Raw genomic sequence first — 18533 nt, forward strand, 5'->3', positions numbered from 1 at the left:
CAAGAATGCGAGTTGCATAGCGGGCAATGTGGATCGATCAAGTGGAGGACGATTTTCCAACCCTGGGCAGACTACGTGATTGGAGACGTTCAATCAAGGACCGAGCTGAATGGAGAAGTCTGGTAATAAATAATAAATAAATGTTTATGTCGATCATCATCGACCTAGAAGGTCTCAAAAAAATTATCCCCCCGTAACTCTACCTTTTCATGGTTTGCATCCATTTTTGAAGCAGTATGTCTAAAATTTCCAAAATGGTGGGTTGACATCAAGGAAGGTGCGCCCAACAGAGCTCTGGTTCCCACAAGTTCCTATCTCACGCTTCCACGGCTCGTCCGATGACAAAAGACTGCCAGCTAAGGGTTGTGTACTTAGCTGGTAGTGCAGCCTGGGCAATGTTGTCCTTCTGACATCAGCTAGATTGAGAAGGTACGCCTCGAACGTCTGTTCACCAGAAAGTGCGGCTCAAACAGCGTCTGCCTGGTGCCCAGCGGCTGATCAACGTAATGCTGTATCGCGTCAGCTATACCTAAAGTGGCAGCCCCACCAGCGCGATGTAGGTAACGCGACCCTGGTAAGGTAGCTTACTGAAGTGAGTGAAGCCTCTCAAATACCACGAAAAATGGAGATAGAAGAAAAAGAGAACGTTATTTTTGGCAATCGACGCGGCAACGAAATAAGGACTATGATTGGAAACTCGGTACCTGGAATGTCAGGACCCTAAATGAACCTGGACGAGTGAGCCTTCTGGCTCGTGAACTGCAGAAAGTTGTAGTGAACGTGGCCGCTATTCAAGAAGTCCGATGGCCTTGATCCGGAGAACGTGAATTCCCCACGACCAATACTGCATTCAAGTATAACATCTATCACAGCGGCGGTGGAAAAGCAGAGCATTTCGTAGTGATGGGCAAGCAGATGAAGCGAGTGATGCGGTGGAAACCCATTAGCAAACGAATCTGTGTGTTGAGGATACGGGGCAAATTCTTCAATTACAGCCTAATTAACTTGGAGGTCAGGAAAGTGCTGCGTACCATATATGGTGGGGTGCACATGGCGGACGGTACGTGGAGGAGGCGAATGAACCACGAGTTGCATCAGCTGTTGGGAGAACCATCCATCGTTCACACCGCGAAAATCGGACGACTGCGGTGGGCCGGGCACGTAGCCAGAATGTCGGACAGTAACCCGGTGAAAATGGTTCTCAACAACGATCCGACGGGCACAAGAAGGCGAGGTGTGCAACGGGCAAGGTGGAAGATGACTTGTGGACCCTCCGTAGACTGCGTGGTTGGCGACGTGTAGCCATGGACCGAGGCGAATGGAGAAGACACTTATATACCGCACAGGCCACTTCGGCCTTAGTCTGAATAAATAAATGAATGAATGTATAAAGGGCTGGATATTATTAAGCTTATACAACACGGCAGACTACGGTGGGCTGGTCACGTTGTTCGTATTCCGGAAGAACGTCAAGCGAAGATAATACGTAGTAGAGAACACGGAAGAGGCCGCAGGCTTCGTGGAAGGCCGCGTACACGGCTTTTTGCAGTTGAAGAGGACCTGAGGGCGCTCAATGTGCAGGGCAACTGGAAGCGATTGGCCCAGGATCGAGTCCAGTGGAGAAGGATACTCCATTCGGCGTAGGTTCATCGAAGAGCTGTAGCCCATCAAGTAAGTAAGTATGTGTGTGGCCCAAATCCGCCGAACGAGCTATCCGTTGGTGTGATTGCTAAAGTGCACACTTAGAAAAAGTTACCGACTTCGGTAATTCGATTACCGAATTCTAAAAAGCTGAACCACAGACAAACAGACGTAACACTATAGAGAATACCATCGACCATGACTTTAACGAGCAATGTCAATTTGATTGAATGAGCGTTTCACAACGTTTGACATTTCACTCTAGCGCCTTCTGGTGACAATATCATACGAAATATTGTTTCGTGTAACATGCTCGCAAGATGGTGGTAGAAGGGTTGAGCGATGGATTTTTCAGAAAAATGTTCAAGCTGTTACGTCTGTTTGTCTGTGGCTGAACGGTCGGTAATGACTTCGGTAAAAATAAAGATTACCGAATTATTTGTAAACTGCAATGGAGGTAGAGGCTGTCAAATTTACTGACGATTCGGTAACGTTTACCGAAAAACTGGCGCTGATCTGTAAATGGCAAAAAGATCCTTCCACCACCGAGTTCGACACATTTCGAAAAAGTCCACAAGCTCGTCCGTAGTTGTTTAATGGGGCACCACTTGTTGCGAGAACGTTGCCTTTGGAAACAATAGCGTGCTTGCCACAAGTGGTGCCCTGCCTCTGGCTCCACCAGTGAGCTCGTCCACAAGTTACGAGTATTGGGGCACTTCCAAGCGCTTGTTGTTTTTTTTCCATGCTGTAGAATTAAAAATCATGCCTTCAGAAACAACATGAAATATAATAAAATGTATACTTTACCTCTAGAAAATTCACCACACTTGCCAATTAATTATCCAACGCCAACTCCTCATTCCTTCCCGCACTTCCCGAACAACGTGTAAGGTAGCTACCGAGATAACCAGCGAAGTCGAAGCAAATTCTGCTCTTCCCTCCTATGGGAAATCCCATTGCTATCTGTCAGAGTTTGAGTGAAACATGGCCGCCATCTCCTCCTCTCTGTTGCTTTACTGTAAAAACCCATAAAGAACTGTCATTGTTTGTGTGAAGAATTTTGCTTCGACTTCGCGAACTGCACATAATTAAAATGGCGATTCTGACATTTCACGCTTTGACGCGATGTTCAACAGCACCAATCGCCGAAACTTCAGTTGAACATCTTACCGACTTCGGTGCTCACAGTAATTCACAGCATTATCGGTGAAAATATTTACCGAACTCGTTAAATCTGAACCAATTCACGGTTATTCGGTAAATTGGATTACAGATATAAATATCTTAAGTCAAAATTATCGAAAAAATGTGAATTTCTAAATTACCATCGAAATCGGTGAAAATAATCACCAAACTCAGAACATCTATCTAAGGGCCGTTTTCTTCACCTCCGCTTAACTCTTAAGCGGTGCTTACCCATACGTTTAAACCGGGTTTAAGCACTAAGCGGAGGTGAAGAAATCGGCCCTAAGTGTGTGCTGTCTTATCGAGCGTGCAATTCTGTTTGTTGCCGACGAAGAAAGAGGCAAAGTCATGGCCTGCTATTCACTAGTCAATGTTGGCAACCGAACCGTTAAAGTAAAATCAGCAGTGATTCAAATCGTTCGGGGCTGTCAGTTTGAATATGAATCTGAAATATAAATTTTCCCCGCAGCTGTTCTAGATTTATTTTTTATACCAGTCAAATTTCAAAAAAATAAAACTGGTATAACGCCCCGTTCTATGTTCTGCAGATTTGAACCACGATTGAATCACGAGATTCAAATATTTTTCAATTGTTTTGGTGTATGGATGCGTCATTTTATCTACGAATCAATCCACTTTGCAATTACGGCGCCTTTCTTGGCAGTAACATAATGATTTCATTTATTTAAAAATTGAAAAACATGAATAGAACACTGCTGGGGAAACCAGCGAGTTTGTTCTATTTTGCTCCAGATTCAAACTAGAATAGTGGTCGAAAATTTAGAATGAAACTGAATCACTCCTGATTTCACCCTAAGAGTTACGAATGATATTTGCATATCTGTCACCAATGCACGATGGAAGTGGATTACCCATTTTCTCAACACTAACACACAACAACCAACACCCTCACAGTATGTTGGGAGAATAACCACCATTCAAAAATTGAGCAAAGACCCTCGTAGACTGCGTGATGACACTCAGTGGCGGGCCTCCAAACAAATGCCGGACAAAACCTAATATGCTGCTTGAATTCTTAACCAAAGAGTAATTTTGGAACGCTAAATTCATTTTGAGTTAAGAATTGTTATCTAACTATACTATGCAACTGAGTACTTCTGGAGGCGCAAGCCTTAAGGTCTTAAGCATTAACAGTGTCCTCATTTTAGCATTAAAACAGTCAATTTCTAGCTTTGGAGATACAAATCACCACACTAGCCACCGGAAAGTAGACAAAAATAGGTTTTAATATGATACCCGAATGTTCCGAATCTTTTCTGAAAAAAATTTAGTCTGAGCCTTAGGGCCGATTTCTTCACCTCCGCTTAGTGCTTAAACCCGGTTTAAACGTATGGGTAAGCACCGCTTAAGAGTTAAGCGGAGGTGAAGAAAACGGCCCTTAGGGCCAATTTCTTCACCTTCGCTTAACTCTTAAGCGGTGCTTACCCATACGTTTAAACCTGGTTTAAGGCCTAAGCGGAGGTGAAGAAATCGGCCCTTAGTCGTTTAAACTTGGTTTAAGCAGTAAGCGGAGTTGAAGAATTCGGCCCTAAAATTCGCAAAATTTAAATTTGAATTGAAATCAACAGTAGGTAAAATCTATCACTGTTAATAAATGATAGCAATGTTTGGGTTACTGTCCCAATTGGCAAATCCTTGAAGAAGGTCACTGTTGAAATGAGGAGGTACAAACCAGATTCATCTGCCCGGACCTGGAGGTGTGCGGTCACTATGCCATTGCGATCCAAGTGGCTATACTTGGCCAGTCGCATGGACGCAAAAAAAAACAATAATTTACGTAGCTGACCCCAGATAAGGGAACGCTTATCAGTGTGCCTTCGTACTTTCTTCTATAACTCCAGACCAAGTCCGGTTTTGCAATCAGTTTGTACTGTCGAGAACTTTAAGAACAGCAATTACGAAAGGGACTTTGATACGGAGGTAAGAGCAATCTTATGTGCGATAGAGATAATGTCGAGGGTTTTCGTTCTTCCTATTTGCGTTGAAATTTTTAGTCGAATGACATACAATTGTTACGTGTATAAAATTAATACATGGTTGTTGCTGTTATGGATTATCCTAAAGAGTAAGTCGATCTAATTAGCGTAAATCTAAGATTACTGGTGAAGTTGCATTGATGCGGTGTGCAGATCATCTAATACCTGCAGAAGTTCAACGGGGCTCGTTCAACTGATCACTGTTTCCAATGGAACAGGGTAGTGGCGGCAGTTTTCCTGCGTGAACAAACTGTCCACGTTTTCCGTCACTGGTTTGTTGTAGTGTGGGCAGAGACGGATCTTACTTCTATATTCCAGGGACTGCAGAATGATGTACTCGATGTAAACCCGGGGAGAGTTCAAAATTCGCCACGTCAAAGGGTTCAGGAAGCTTGTATTGTATTCCCAACTTAGGGTTATCTTCCGGGGCTTGCCGACACTGGTTCCAGCCAACACTCGAGTGTAGTTCCGACCGGGTTCGTACAACCTATAAATTTGAAAAAAAAATAACAAGACTGTTGACATTTTCAAAAGGATAGAACTTACTCTGCATCTTTAGTGAACGCCATCTTATCAGAGTGTTCGCCCTTGCTACCATAAATATTCAAATGGAATATACCAATCTCGCCACCATGAATAACACTCTCCTCCGTATCGGAAATCTTGATCAGCACTTTGTAATGCGTCCTACAATACGGCTCCCCAGGACCGGTTATAAAGAAAGCCTGAATCTCCCGATTCCCAAGTAATTGATTTGCTTCCTTCAAACTCCGGTAGGTGTTGTAGCTATTGAACCCAAACCGGAAGCACATATGTCCATCCCGATCACAGTCGAAACAATCTCCTGCCAAAAACTGCTCGTAGCTTTCGCACGTGATCGCAGTGAACGGGCATTTGTCGCGAATACTCTCGATGTAGAACTCTATCGAACGGCCATGGCTGCAGCTGAAGAACTGAAACATGTTCGAGATCCACAGCCCATCTTTCCGTTTCCTCAGGGACTGATCGCATCCGGGTTGGTTGAATCCTCCATTTGGATAAAAGTCCAAATGACCAATAGGTTCGTACAAACCCAGTCCGATCTTCGGAACGAATGGCGTCGCATCGCTGTGCACGATGTCTACGAATTTGGCATCCGTCACATCCAACCGAACGATCGGATTCGTCTCAGTGAAGGCCAATTCGGCAGGATCCATTCCGGTGATGCGACCAAGTTTCAGATTAAAGTCCTTCTGCAGGTAGTACCCGGTGTAGCCGGAAAGATGTGCCCCCAGAGAGTGGCCGATCATGTGGACGTTGTCCAAGTTTTTGAAGCGGAATTCTTCCTGTGTAATAAAATTGTAACGTTAGACATAAGGATGCTTGGATTAGGGTTAATCAAACCAAACTTACAGAAATCAAGTGAATCATGTGGGCAGCGATCGCTCCAACCAGTCGGACGTTGGCACTGGCCTGGTTGTACGGTGGGCTCGAACCGCCTCCCCAGTCGATGACAATGCATGTCGCCGTACCATCGACGTCCTGATCCAGTAGCAGATTGACCATCCGTTCGATCCATTTGGCTTTTCCCGACTCCAGAAATCCATGGGTAAGGATGTAGATCCGGCCGGATGGGTTGATTCCCACCTCGTGTAGATAGTCCGGATCGTCAAGGTTGATGAATTTTGGGTAAGCTCGGGTTCGCTGATTGAACACCGGGAAACGGACATTTACCTTAGCCGGTGATTCCGGGTAGAGAGCTATGGGACGGCGTTCGTCCGTCCAGGGTGGAGTAATTGGGAAGCATCCGTAGACTCCGTAGCAGGCTGGATTATTTGGGTCTGTAGAGGAACACAGAGGAACATAATGTTATCATAAGGTTTTGACAGAACCCAATCGAGCTTATTTTGTAACGGGACGGGAAGGGGGAAAAAGAAAGAACGAAACAACCTTCACTTAAGCGCTAGGCAGGTGCGAACCTGCCGCGAAGGAGCGTGTATTTCTCAAATCTCGTACCCGACTGAGGTGTTCTACTTATTAAAACCTTCAATCCAAAACCGAACAACAAAACGAAACCAACGACAACTAACCCGCAAAATAAAACTCTAAGTTCTAGTTGGAATATAGATAATTATTATTAGAAGAAGAAGGTAAGTGATGTATTTCAATATCAAACAATTATAGTACAAAAGTTCTTTGTTCCAGATCGGCAGTTATTTGGTTCCCTGGTACCTTCTACCTCACGCGGTTTAGTATGTTAAATGAAATATTTAGATACAGAATTATTCCCGAAGACTCTTCGAAATAAATATTTTCAATAAAAATAATAATCATAGGGGAACGGTTCGGCACTTTATCTCATAGCTGCCATTTCCTTCCCATCAAAAACAAAGCAATGAAAATTAATTTGATTGGTTTTTATTTTTGTTATTTTTTTCAGCAGCATGTTAGCAAAAAGAACGACAAGATTGGTGCTGTATTTCTCGGTTTTGCGATGAGATTAATATATGTTCAGTAAGATGGAAAATGGAACAGTTCCCCTAGTTGGCAAATATTTTAATATGAATTTGAATGAAATCCTAAGTGAAATATTGCAGAAAAAATTAGAACGGTTGTGTACAAGAAAAGCCTTTTGAAAGGAAGTTTCCGAGCCTCTTGAAAGGAGGCTTCCGAGCCTCTTGAAAGGAGGCTTCCGAGCCTCTTGAAAGGAGGCTTCCGAGCCTCTTGAAAGGAGGCTTCCGAGCCTCTTGAAAGGAGGCTTCCGAGCCTCTTGAAAGGAGGCTTCTGAGCTCTTGAAAGGAGGCCTGAGCCTCTTGAAAGGAGGCCTGAGCCTCTCTTGAAAGGAGGCTTCTGAGCCTCTTGAAAGGAGGCTTCTGAGCCTCTTGAAAGGAGGCCTGAGCCTCTTGAAAGGAGGCTTCTGAGCCTCTTGAAAGGAGGCTTCCTGAGCCTCTTGAAAGGAGGCTTCTGAGCCTCTTGAAAGGAGGCTTCTGAGCCTCTTGAAAGGAGGCTTCTGAGCCTCTTGAAAGGAGGCTTCTGAGCCTTCTTGAAAGGAGGCTTCCTGAGCCTCTTGAAAGGAGGCTCTGAGCCTCTTGAAAGGAGGCTCTGAGCTCTTGAAAGGAGGCTTCTGAGCCTCTTGAAAGGAGGCTCTGAGCCTCTTGAAAGGAGGCTTCTGAGCCTCTTGAAAGGAGGCCTGAGCCTCTTGAAAGGAGGCTTCTGAGCCTCTTGAAAGGAGGCTTCTGAGCCTCTTGAAAGGAGGCTCTGAGCCTCTTGAAAGGAGGCTTCCTGAGCCTCTTGAAAGGAGGCTTCTGAGCCTCTTGAAAGGAGGCTTGAGCCTCTTGAAAGGAGGCTTCCTGAGCCTCTTGAAAGGAGGCTCTGAGCTCTTGGAAAGGAGGCTTGAGCCTCTTGAAAGGAGGCTTCTGAGCCTCTTGAAAGGAGGCTTCTGAGCCTCTTGAAAGGAGGCCTGAGCCTCTTGAAAGGAGGCTTCTGAGCCTCTTGAAAGGAGGCTCTGAGCTCTTGAAAGGAGGCTTCTGAGCCTTTGAAAGGAGGCCTGAGCCTCTTGAAAGGAGGCTTCCTGAGCCTCTTGAAAGGAGGCTTCTGAGCCTCTTGAAAGGAGGCTTCTGAGCCTCTTGAAAGGAGGCCTGAGCTCTTGAAAGGAGGCTCTGAGCCTCTTGAAAGGAGGCTTGGAGCCTCTTGAAAGGAGGCTCTAGCCTCTTGAAAGGAGGCTTCCTAGCCTCTTGAAAGGAGGCTTCTAGCCTCTTGAAAGGAGGCTCTGAGCCTCTTGAAAGAAGGCTTCCTGAGCTCTCTTGAAAGGAGGCTTTGAGCTCTTGAAAGGAGGCTTCTGAGCCTCTTGAAAGGAGGCCTGAGCCTCTTGAAAGGAGGCTTCTGAGCCTCTTGAAAGGAGGCTTCCTGAGCCTCTTGAAAGGAGGCTTCTGAGCCTCTTGAAAGGAGGCTTCTGAGCTCTTGAAAGGAGGCTTCTGAGCCTCTTGAAAGGAGGCTTCTGAGCCTCTTGAAAGGAGGCTGAGCTCTTGAAAGGAGGCTTCTGAGCCTCTTGAAAGGAGGCCTGAGCCTCTTGAAAGGAGGCTCTGAGCCTCTTGAAAGGAGGCCTGAGCCTCTTGAAAGGAGGCTCTGAGCCTCTTGAAAGGAGGCTTCTGAGCTCTTGAAAGGAGGCCTGAGCCTCTTGAAAGGAGGCTTCTGAGCTCTTGAAAGGAGGCCTGAGCCTCTTGAAAGGAGGCTCTGAGCCTCTTGAAAGGGAGGCTTCCTGGAGCCTCTTGAAAGGAGGCTCTGAGCCCTCTTGAAAGGAGGCCTGAGCCTCTTGAAAGGAGGCCTGAGCCTCTTGAAAGGAGGCTTCTGAGCCTCTTGAAAGGAGGCTCTGAGCCTCTTGAAAGGAGGCTTCTGAGCTTGTTGAAAGGAGGCTTCTGAGCCTCTTGAAAGGAGGCTTCTGAGCTCTTGAAAGGAGGCTTCTGAGCCTCTTGAAAGGAGGCTTCCTGAGCTCTTGAAAGGAGGCCTGGAGCCTCTTGAAAGGAGGCTTGAGCCTCTTGGAAAGGAGGCTCTGAGCTCTTGAAAGGAGGCTCTGAGCCTCTTGAAAGGAGGCTCTGAGCCTCTTGAAAGGAGGCTTCTGAGCCTCTTGAAAGGAGGCTTCTGAGCCTCTTGAAAGGAGGCTTCTGAGCCTCTTGAAAGGAGGCTTCTGAGCTCTTGAAAGGAGGCTCTGAGCCTCTGAAAGGAGGCTCTGAGCCTCTTGAAAGGAGGCCTGAGCCTCTTGAAAGGGAGGCTTCTGAGCCTCTTGAAAGGAGGCCTGAGCCTCTTGAAAGGAGGCCTGAGCCTTTGAAAGGAGGCTTCCAAGCTTCTTGAAAAGAAGCTTCCGAGCTTCATTAAAGGAGGCTTCCGAGCCTTATGAAAGGAGGCTTCCGAGCCTCTTGAAAGGAGGCTTCCGAGCCTTTTGAAAGAAGGCTTCCAAGCTTCTTGAAAAGAAGCTTCCGAGCGTCTTGAAAAGAGGCTTCCGTGCCTCTTGAAAGGGGCTTCCGAGCCTGTTGAAAGAAGGCTTCCGAGCCTTTTAAAAGGAGGCTTCCAAGCCTCTTAAAAGGAGGCTTCCAAGCCTCTTAAAAGGAGGCTTCCAAGCCTCTTAAAAGGAGGCTTCCAAGCCTCTTAAAAGGAGGCTTCCAAGCCTCTTAAAAGGAGGCTTCCAAGCCTCTTAAAAGGAGGCTTCCAAGCCTCTTAAAAGGAGGCTTCCGAGCGTCTTGAAAGGAGGCCTCCGAGCCTGTTGAAAGGAGGCTTCCGTGCCTCTTGAAAGGAGGCTTCCGAGCTTGTTGAAAGGAGGCTTCCTAACCTCTTGAAAGGAGGCTTCCGAGCCTCTTAAAAAGAGGCTTCCGAGCCTCTTGAAAGGAGGCTTCCGAGCCTCTTGAAAAGAGGCTTCCGAGCCTCTTGAAAGGAGGCTCTGAGCTCTTGAAAGGAGGCTTCTGAGCCTCTTAAAGGAGGCTCTGAGCTCTTAAAAGGAGGCTTCCTGAGGCCTCTTAAAGGAGGCTTCTGAGCCTCTTGGAAAGGAGGCTTCTGAGCCTCTTGAAAGGAGGCCTGAGCCTCTTGAAAGGAGGCATCTGAGCCTGTTGAAAGAAGGCTTCTGAGCTCTTGAAAGGAGGCTTCTGAGCCTCTTGAAAGGAGGCTTCTGAGCCTCTTGAAAGGAGGCTTGAGCCTCTTGGAAAGGAGGCTTCTGGAGCCTCTTGAAAGGAGGCTCTGAGGCCCTCTTGAAAGAAGGCTTCTGAGCCTCTTGAAAGGAGGCTCTGAGCCTCTTGAAAGGAGGCTTCTGAGCCTCTTGAAAGGAGGCTTCTGAGCCTCTTGAAAGGAGGCTTCTGAGCCTTCTTGAAAGGAGGCTTCTGAGCCTCTTGAAAGGAGGCTTCTGAGCCTCTTGAAAGGAGGCTTCTGAGCCTCTTGAAAGGAGGCTTGAGCCTCTTGAAAGGAGGCTTCTGAGCCTCTTGAAAGGAGGCCTGAGCCTGTTGAAAGGAGGCTGAGCCTCTTGAAAGGAGGCTCTGAGCCTCTTGAAAGGAGGCTTCTGAGCTCTCTTGAAAGGAGGCTTCCTGAGCCTCTTGAAAGGAGGCCTGAGCCTCTTGAAAGGAGGCTTGAGCCTCTTGAAAGGAGGCTTCCGAGCCTCTTGAAAGGAGGCTTCCGAGCCTGTTGAAGGGAGGATTCCGAGCCTCTTGACAGGAGGGGTCTGAGCCTCTGGAAAGGAGGCTTCCGAGCCTCTTGAAAGGAGGCTTCCGAGCCTCTTGAAAGGAGGCTTCCGAGCCTCTTGAAAGGAGGCTTCTGAGCCTCTTGAAAGGAGGCTTCTGAGCCTCTTGAAAGGAGGCTCTGAGCCTCTTGAAAGGGAGGCTTCTGAGCCTCTTGAAAGAAGGCTTCTGAGCTCTTGAAAGGAGGCTCTGAGCCTCTTGAAAGGAGGCCTGAGCCTCTTGAAAGGAGGCTTCTGAGCTCTTGAAAGGAGGCCTGAGCCTCTTGAAAGGAGGCTTCTGAGCCTCTTGAAAGGAGGCTTCTGAGCCTTTTTAAAAGGAGGCTCCCAAGCCTTTTTAAAGGAGGCTTCTGAGCCTCTTGAAAGGAGGCTTCTGAGCTCTTGAAAGGAGGCTTCTGAGCCTCTTGAAAGGAGGCTTCCTGAGCCTCTTGAAAGGAGGCTTCTGAGCCTCTTGAAAGGAGGCTCTGAGCCTCTTGAAAGGAGGCCTGAGCCTCTTGAAAGGAGGCTTCTGAGCCTCTTGAAAGGAGGCTCTGAGCCTCTTGAAAGGAGGCTTGAGCCTCTTGAAAGGAGGCTTCTGAGCCTCTTGAAAGGAGGCTTCTGAGCCTCTTGAAAGGAGGCTCTGAGCCTCTTGAAAGGAGGCTTCTGAGCCTCTTGAAAGGAGGCTTCTGAGCCTCTTGAAAGGAGGCTTCTGAGCCTCTGAAAGGAGGCTTCTGAGCTCTTGAAAGGAGGCTTCTGAGCCTCTTGAAAGGAGGCTTGAGCCTCTTGAAAGGAGGCTCTGAGGCCTCTTGAAAGGAGGCTTCTGAGCCTCTTGAAAGGAGGCCTGAGCCTCTTGAAAGGAGGCTTCTGGAGCCTCTTGAAAGGAGGCTTCTGAGCTCTTGAAAGGAGGCTCTGAGCCTCTTGAAAGGAGGCTTCTGAGCCTCTTGAAAGGAGGCTTCTGAGCTCTTTGAAAGGAGGCTTCTGAGCCTCTTGAAAGGAGGCCTGAGCCTCTTGAAAGGAGGCCTGAGCCTCTTGAAAGGAGGCTTTCGAGCCTCTTGAAAGGAGGCTTCCGAGCCTCTTGAAAGGAGGCTTCCGAGCCTCTTGAAAAGAGGCTTCCGAGCCTCTTGAAAGGAGGCTTCCGAGCCTCTTGAAAGGAGGCTTCCGAGCCTTTTAAAAGGAGGCTTCCAAGCCTCTTAAAAGGAGGCTTCCAAGCCTCTTAAAAGTAGGCTTCCAAGCCTCTTAAAAGGAGGCTTCCAAGCCTCTTGAAAGGAGGCTTCCAAGCCTCTTAAAAGAAGGCTTCCAAGCCTCTTAAAAGAAGGCTTCCAAGCCTCTTAAAAGGAGGCTTCTAAGCCTCTTAAAAGGAGGCTTCCGAGCGTCTTGAAAGGAGGCCTCCGAGCCTGTTGAAAGGAGGCTTCCGTGCCTCTTGAAAGGAGGCTTCCGAGCTTGTTGAAAGGAGGCTTCCTAACCTCTTGAAAGGAGGCTTCCGAGCCTCTTGAAAGGAGGCTTCCGAGCCTCTTAAAAGGAGGCTTCCGAGCCTCTTGAAAGGAGGCTTCCGAGCCTCTTGAAAGGAGGCTTCCGAGCCTCTGGAAAGGAGGCTTCTGAGCCTCTTGAAAGGAGGCTTCTGAGCCTCTTGAAAGGAGGCTTCCGAGCCTCTTGAAAGGAGGCTTCCGAGCCTCTTGAAAGGAGGCTCTGAGCCTCTTGAAAGGGGGGCTTCTGAGCCTCTTGAAAGGGGGGCCTGAGCCTCTTGAAAGGAGGCCTGAGCTTGTTGAAAGGAGGCTCTGAGCTTGTTGAAAGGAGGCTTCCACCTCTTTGAAAGGAGGCTCTGGAGCCTCTTAAAAAGAGGCTTCTGAGCCTCTTGAAAGGAGGCTTCAGCCTCTTGAAAAGAGGCTTCTGAGCCTCTTGAAAGGAGGCTTCTGAGCCTCTTGAAAGGAGGCCTGAGCCTCTTGAAAGGAGGCTTCCTGAGCCTCTTGAAAGGAGGCTTCTGAGCCTCTTGAAAGGAGGCTTCCTGAGCCTCTTGAAAGGAGGCTCTGAGCCTCTCTTGAAAGGAGGCTCTGAGCCTCTTGAAAGGAGGCTGAGGCCTCTTGAAAGGAGGCTCTGAGCCTCTTGAAAGGAGGCTTGAGCCTCTTGAAAGGAGGCTTCTGAGCCTCTTGAAAGGAGGCTCTGAGCCTCTTGAAAGGAGGCTTCTGAGCTCTCTTGAAAGGAGGCTTCTGAGCCTCTTGAAAGGAGGCTCTGGAGCCTCTTGAAAGGAAGCCTGAGCCTCTTGAAAAGAGGCCTGAGCCTCTTGAAAGGGGGCCTGAGCCTCTTGAAAGGAGGCTTCCTGAGCTTGTTGAAAGGAGGCTTCTGAGCTTGTTGAAAGGAGGCTTCCTAACCTCTTGAAAGGAGGCTTCTGAGCCTCTTAAAAGAGGCTTTGAGCCTCTTGAAAGGAGGCTCTGAGCCTCTTGAAAGAGGCTCTGAGCCTCTTGAAAGGAGGCTTCCTGAGCCTCTTGAAAGGAGGCTCTGAGCCTCTTGAAAGGAGGCTTCTGAGCCTTTTCAAAGGAGGTTCTGAGCCTTTTGAAAGAAGGCTTCCGAACCTCTTGAAAGGATCTTAAAAGAGGCTTTGAGCCTATTGAAAGGAGGCTCTGAGCTCTTGAAAGGAGGCTTCTGAGGCCTCTTGAAAGGAGGCCTGAGGCCTCTTGAAAGGAGGCTTCTGAGCCTCTTGAAAGGAGGCATCTGAGCCTGTTGAAAGAAGGCTTCTGGAGCCTCTTGAAAGGAAGCTTCTGAGCCTCTTGAAAGGAGGCTGGAGCCTCTTGAAAGGAGGCTTCCTGAGCCTCTTGAAAGGAGGCTTCTGAGCCTCTTGAAAGGAGGCCTGAGCCTCTTGAAAGGAGGCTTCTGAGCCTCTTGAAAGGAGGCTTCTGAGCCTCTTGAAAGGAGGCTTCTGAGCCTCTTGAAAGGAGGCTTCTGAGCCTCTTGAAAGGAGGCTTCTGAGCCTCTTGAAAGGAGGCTTCCTGAGCCTCTTGAAAGGAGGCTTCTGAGCCTCTTGAAAGGAGGCATCTGAGCCTGTTGAAAGAAGGCTCTGAGCCTCTTGAAAGGAGGCTTCTGAGCCTCTTGAAAGGAGGCTTCTGAGCCTCTTGAAAGGAGGCCTGAGCCTCTTGAAAGGAGGCTTCTGAGCCTCTTGAAAGGAGGCTTCTGAGCCTCTTGAAAGGAGGCCTGAGCCTCTTGAAAGGAGGCTTCCTGAGCCTCTTGAAGGAGGCATCTGAGCCTCTTGAAAGGGAGGCATCCGAGCCTCTTGAAAGGGAGGCTTCTGAGCTCTCTTGAAAGGAGGCCTGAGCCTCTTGAAAGGAGGCTCTGAGCCTCTTGAAAGGAGGCCTGAGCCTCTTGAAAGGAGGCTCTGAGCCTCTTGAAAGGAGGCTTCTGAGCTCTTGAAAGGAGGCCTGAGCCTCTTGAAAGGAGGCTTCTGAGCCTCTTGAAGGAGGCTTCTGAGCCTCTTGAAAGGAGGCTTCCGAGCCTCTTGAAAGGAGGCTTCTGAGCCTCTTGAAAGGAGGCTCTGAGCCTCTTGAAAGGAGGCCTGAGCCTCTTGAAAGGAGGCCTGAGCCTCTTGAAAGGAGGCTTCTGAGCCTCTTGAAAGGAGGCCTGAGCCTCTTGAAAGGAGGCTTCTGAGTCTCTTGAAAGGAGGCTTCTGAGCCTCTTGAAAGGAGGCTTCTGAGCCTCTTGAAAGGAGGCTTCTGAGGCCTCTTGAAAGGAGGCCTGAGCCTCTTGAAAGGAGGCTTCTGAGCCTCTTGAAAGGAGGCTTCTGAGCCTCTTGAAAGGAGGCTTCTGAGCCTCTTGAAAGGAGGCCTGAGCCTCTTGAAAGGAGGCCTGAGCCTCTTGAAAGGAGGCTTCTGAGCCTCTTGAAAGGAGGCTTCTGAGCCTCTTGAAAGGAGGCTTCTGAGCCTCTTGAAAGGAGGCTTCTGAGGCCTCTTGAAAGGAGGCCTGAGCCTCTTGAAAGGAGGCTTCTGAGCCTCTTGAAAGGAGGCTTCTGAGCCTCTTGAAAGGAGGCTTCTGAGCCTCTTGAAAGGAGGCTTCTGAGCCTCTTGAAAGGAGGCTTCTGAGCCTCTTGAAAGGAGGCTTCCTGAGCCTCTTGAAAGGAGGCTTCTGAGCCTCTTGAAAGGAGGCCTGAGCCTCTTGAAAGGGGGCTTCTGAGCCTCTTGAAAGGAGGCCTGAGCCTTTTCAAGGAGGCTTCTGAGCCTCTGGAAAGGAGGCTTGAACCTCTTGAAAGGAGGCTTCTGAGCCTCTTGAAAGGAGGCTTCTGAGCCTCTTGAAAGGAGGCCTGAGCCTCTTGAAAGGAGGCCTGAGCCTCTTGAAAGGAGGCTTCTGAGCCTCTTGAAAGGAGGCTTCTGAGCCTCTTGAAAGGAGGCTTCTGAGCCTCTTGAAAGGAGGCCTGAGCCTCTTGAAAGGAGGCTTCTGAGCCTCTTGAAAGGAGGCTTCTGAGCCTCTTGAAAGGAGGCTTCCTGAGCCTCTTGAAAGGAGGCCTGAGCCTCTTGAAAGGAGGCTCTGAGCCTCTTGAAAGGAGGCTCTGAGCCTCTTGAAAGGAGGCCTGAGCCTCTTGAAAGGAGGCTCTGAGCCTCTTGAAAGGAGGCCTGAGCCTCTTGAAAGGAGGCCTGAGCCTCTTGAAAGGGGCCTGAGGCCTCTTGAAAGGGGGCCTGAGCCTCTTGAAAGGGGCCTGAGCCTCTTGAAAGGGGGCTTCCGAGCCTCTTAAAAGGGGGCTTCCGAGCCTCTTGAAAGGGGGCTTTCGAGCCTCTTGAAAGGGGGCTTCCGAGCCTCTTGAAAGGAGGCTTCCGAGCCTTTTTCAAGGAGGCTTCCGAACCTCTTCAAAGGAGGCTTCCGAGCCTCTTGCAAGGAGGCTTCCGTGCCTCTTGCAAGGAGGCTTCCGTGCCTCTTGCAAGGAGGCTTCCGTGCCTCTTGCAAGGAGGCTTCCGTGCCTCTTGCAAGGAGGCTTCCGTGCCTCTTGCAAGGAGGCTTCCGTGCCTCTTGCAAGGAGGCTTCTGAGCCTCTTGCAAGGAGGCTTCTGAGCCTCTTGCAAGGAGGCTTCCGTGCCTCTTGCAAGGAGGCTTCCTACCCTCTTGCAAGGTGGCTTGATGCTTCCGAGCTTCTTGAAAGGAGGCTTCCGTGTTTCTTGAAAAAAGGCTTCTAAGCCTCTTGAAGGGCTTCCGAGTCTTCCGAAATTCTAGGCAAAAGGCTTCTCAACCTCTTAAAAAGAGGCTTATTAGCTGCTTCGGAAGGAGCCTCTTGAAAGGAAGCGTTCAAGATTCTTGCAACGAAGCTACTAAGTTTTTCTGAGAAAAGGCCTTTATGTCTCTTAAATGAAGGCTTTCGAACCTTAAGATTCTAGATTTTAGTTTTGTTATTGGTTTTGTTTAAATTGTTATTGGAATTGTAATTCATTTGCCATTATGCATTTTTGCTCCAGTTACCCCCAGGGTTACATGTACCCCAGGTTGAGCACCGCCGACCTATGCCATCAGGTCACTGGCAAAAAAATAGCAATGGATTTTACCGAAGTGGCAATGTTTTGCATCTGCTAGTAGTCGTTGATCATTTTACAAGGTATCCAGAAATATAAATAATTTCATCAACAACTGCTAGTAATACTTTTTTCAAGCTAAGAACTATTTTTGCAAGGTTCGGATATCCGGAAGAGATAGTTTGCGATAACGGACCACTTTTTCCGTTCAGAAGAATTAAGTAAATTTTGTAACGTATCTGGTATTATCATTAATTATTCTGTACCGTACGCACTGTTTCAAAATGGTGCAGTGGAACGATTTAACAGGACTTTGCTTAGAACGGTCAAGATAAGCGCAAGGATGGGAAGAGATCGGAGATCAGATCTTCAAAACTTTTTAATGGCATACCGATCTACACCTTCTTGGACGTAAAATTCGGGATAAAATTTCCGCGCCCAATGGCATTGACGTTCAATATTCCCACGATGAAATCAAACAAACTGATGAAGAAAGAAAAGAAAGGGGAAAAATTGTGGGAGAAACCAGAAGAAAAGCTAAGCAATGAAACATTGACGTGGGTGATTAAGTACTTATCAAACGTAACAATCTATCATCAAATTTCAATCCGCAACTCCACGTGGTTTTAATAAGAAAAGGGACAATGCTATAGCTAGTGTCAAAAAGTACAGTGACCGTTTTCAGAATACCCAACAGAAATTGTGTAGAATATTCATTGGAAAATCTTTGTAATTTTTATAGGAAGTTCTTTGGAAACCCCATTTTAAAGTTCTTCAGATTTCTTCCTTTCTGAGGAAGTTACAAATTCTTTCAGCACTTCCACAGTTATTAACTGCGAAGTTTCTAAACCAAGTAATCAATTTTGCATTCGTATATCGTGAGGCTAACACGATGATATTTTTATGCCCAGAGAAGTTGCGACAATCAAAAAATGTCCTAGATCGGACCGGGAATCAAACCCAGCCACCTTTAGCATGGTCTTGCTTGGTAGCCGCATATCTTACCGCATGGTTAAATGGTTTAAATTACAATCTACTGTTATGATGAAAAGTAAAATGAAGACTTACCCGCACGGTACTCTTCGTTCATATCCGGATATCGAGTTACCAAACTCTCTTCCTTATAATTCGACAGCAACATAAACGTAGGTAGCAACAGTCCCGTTCCGTTCACCAAATGCATCTTGCCAGCTGTTCTTCTGCATCAATTATCTCACTTTTTGAGGATTATTCTTCTAGAACTGCAATCTCTTCCACTTGCGTGCTCCAATATGTTCTAAACTGTCCCTGTACTCACTTAATAACTCAGTAGATCAAGTTCAGGCTGGCGCGGCGATTAGAACCTCAATGAGTCGGCCCCGTCAATCAGTGTCCGCAACTCGGAAAATCACCTCGCGAAAAACGCAGAATACTACTTCGGTACCGACGTCAAAATATAAACGATTAAATTTCGGTCAAGAGTTCACAGACGAGCGCGGTGCACGCAAAGTTTCTTCATCGGTACCGCAACGTGCTGATAAGGAGCGTCTGGTCTGGAGCGATACGGGAAGAAAGTTGATACTTTCCACACTTCCTCGTTCTGTATGATGTTCGATGCCTCTTGAAGGAGTTGTGCACGACTTAGTAATTAATGAACCACGAGGCAGAGTATGTTAGCGCGTCCAGTTTTGTTCAATGACTGATTGCGACCGATGCAAAAGTGGCAGTATTTAACGACGACCGGGTCGGAATACTCTTCGGGAATCTCTGAGACGCGATCCATGAGAGCAAAACTCACGTGGCTATGACAACGGCGCAAGGCGTCCCGTCGAACATATTTTGTAAGTGGCTCTAACTTACTCATATAAAATGAATATAAGTCGTGCTCAAGTGAAAAGTTTTGAGAACTAGAGAGCGAATTCATCGCGATCAGTATAAAGACAGAGAAAGGGAGAAATCAATTGATCTGCGATGAATCTATTTTGGAGTTTGTTTGGACACGTGTTCCAGTTGTAACCGAAAACGATTGACCGGTTACTTAAAATAGAAACGATCCTTGTCCTTCCTTATCGGAGTCTTCCATCAA

At 47.8% G+C, this 18533-nt stretch overlaps 1 protein-coding gene across 1 annotated transcript; it reads right to left on the reverse strand.

The window, feature by feature from the left end:
* Nucleotides 1–4851: 4851 nt before the first annotated feature.
* LOC134203348 (pancreatic lipase-related protein 2-like) lies at nucleotides 4852–18157 on the reverse strand. The gene is made up of 4 exons (XM_062678221.1): nucleotides 17537–18157; nucleotides 6216–6643; nucleotides 5370–6148; nucleotides 4852–5310 (listed from the first exon to the last, which is right to left on the reverse strand). Exons 1-4 carry the CDS (start codon nucleotides 17649–17651, stop codon nucleotides 5013–5015), a joined length of 1620 nt encoding a protein of 539 aa, XP_062534205.1. The 5' UTR covers nucleotides 17652–18157; the 3' UTR covers nucleotides 4852–5012.
* Nucleotides 18158–18533: the final 376 nt, after the last annotated feature.

This window comes from Armigeres subalbatus, unplaced genomic scaffold, assembly GCF_024139115.2.
Source record: "Armigeres subalbatus isolate Guangzhou_Male unplaced genomic scaffold, GZ_Asu_2 Contig1805, whole genome shotgun sequence".
Taxonomy (NCBI): Eukaryota; Metazoa; Arthropoda; class Insecta; order Diptera; family Culicidae; genus Armigeres; species Armigeres subalbatus.

Bases quoted from the DNA above. Each gene is read 5' to 3' on its own strand.
- LOC134203348 (XM_062678221.1), bottom strand. From the start codon at position 17,651: ATGCATTTGGTGAACGGAACGGGACTGTTGCTACCTACGTTTATGTTG. The intron at 6,644-17,536 runs GTAAGTCTTCAT...GTTCCTCTACAG, and splicing joins GAACGAAGAGTACCGTGCGG to ACCCAAATAATCCAGCCTGC. The intron at 6,149-6,215 runs GTAAGTTTGGTT...TTTATTACACAG, and splicing joins ACATGATTCACTTGATTTCT to GAAGAATTCCGCTTCAAAAA.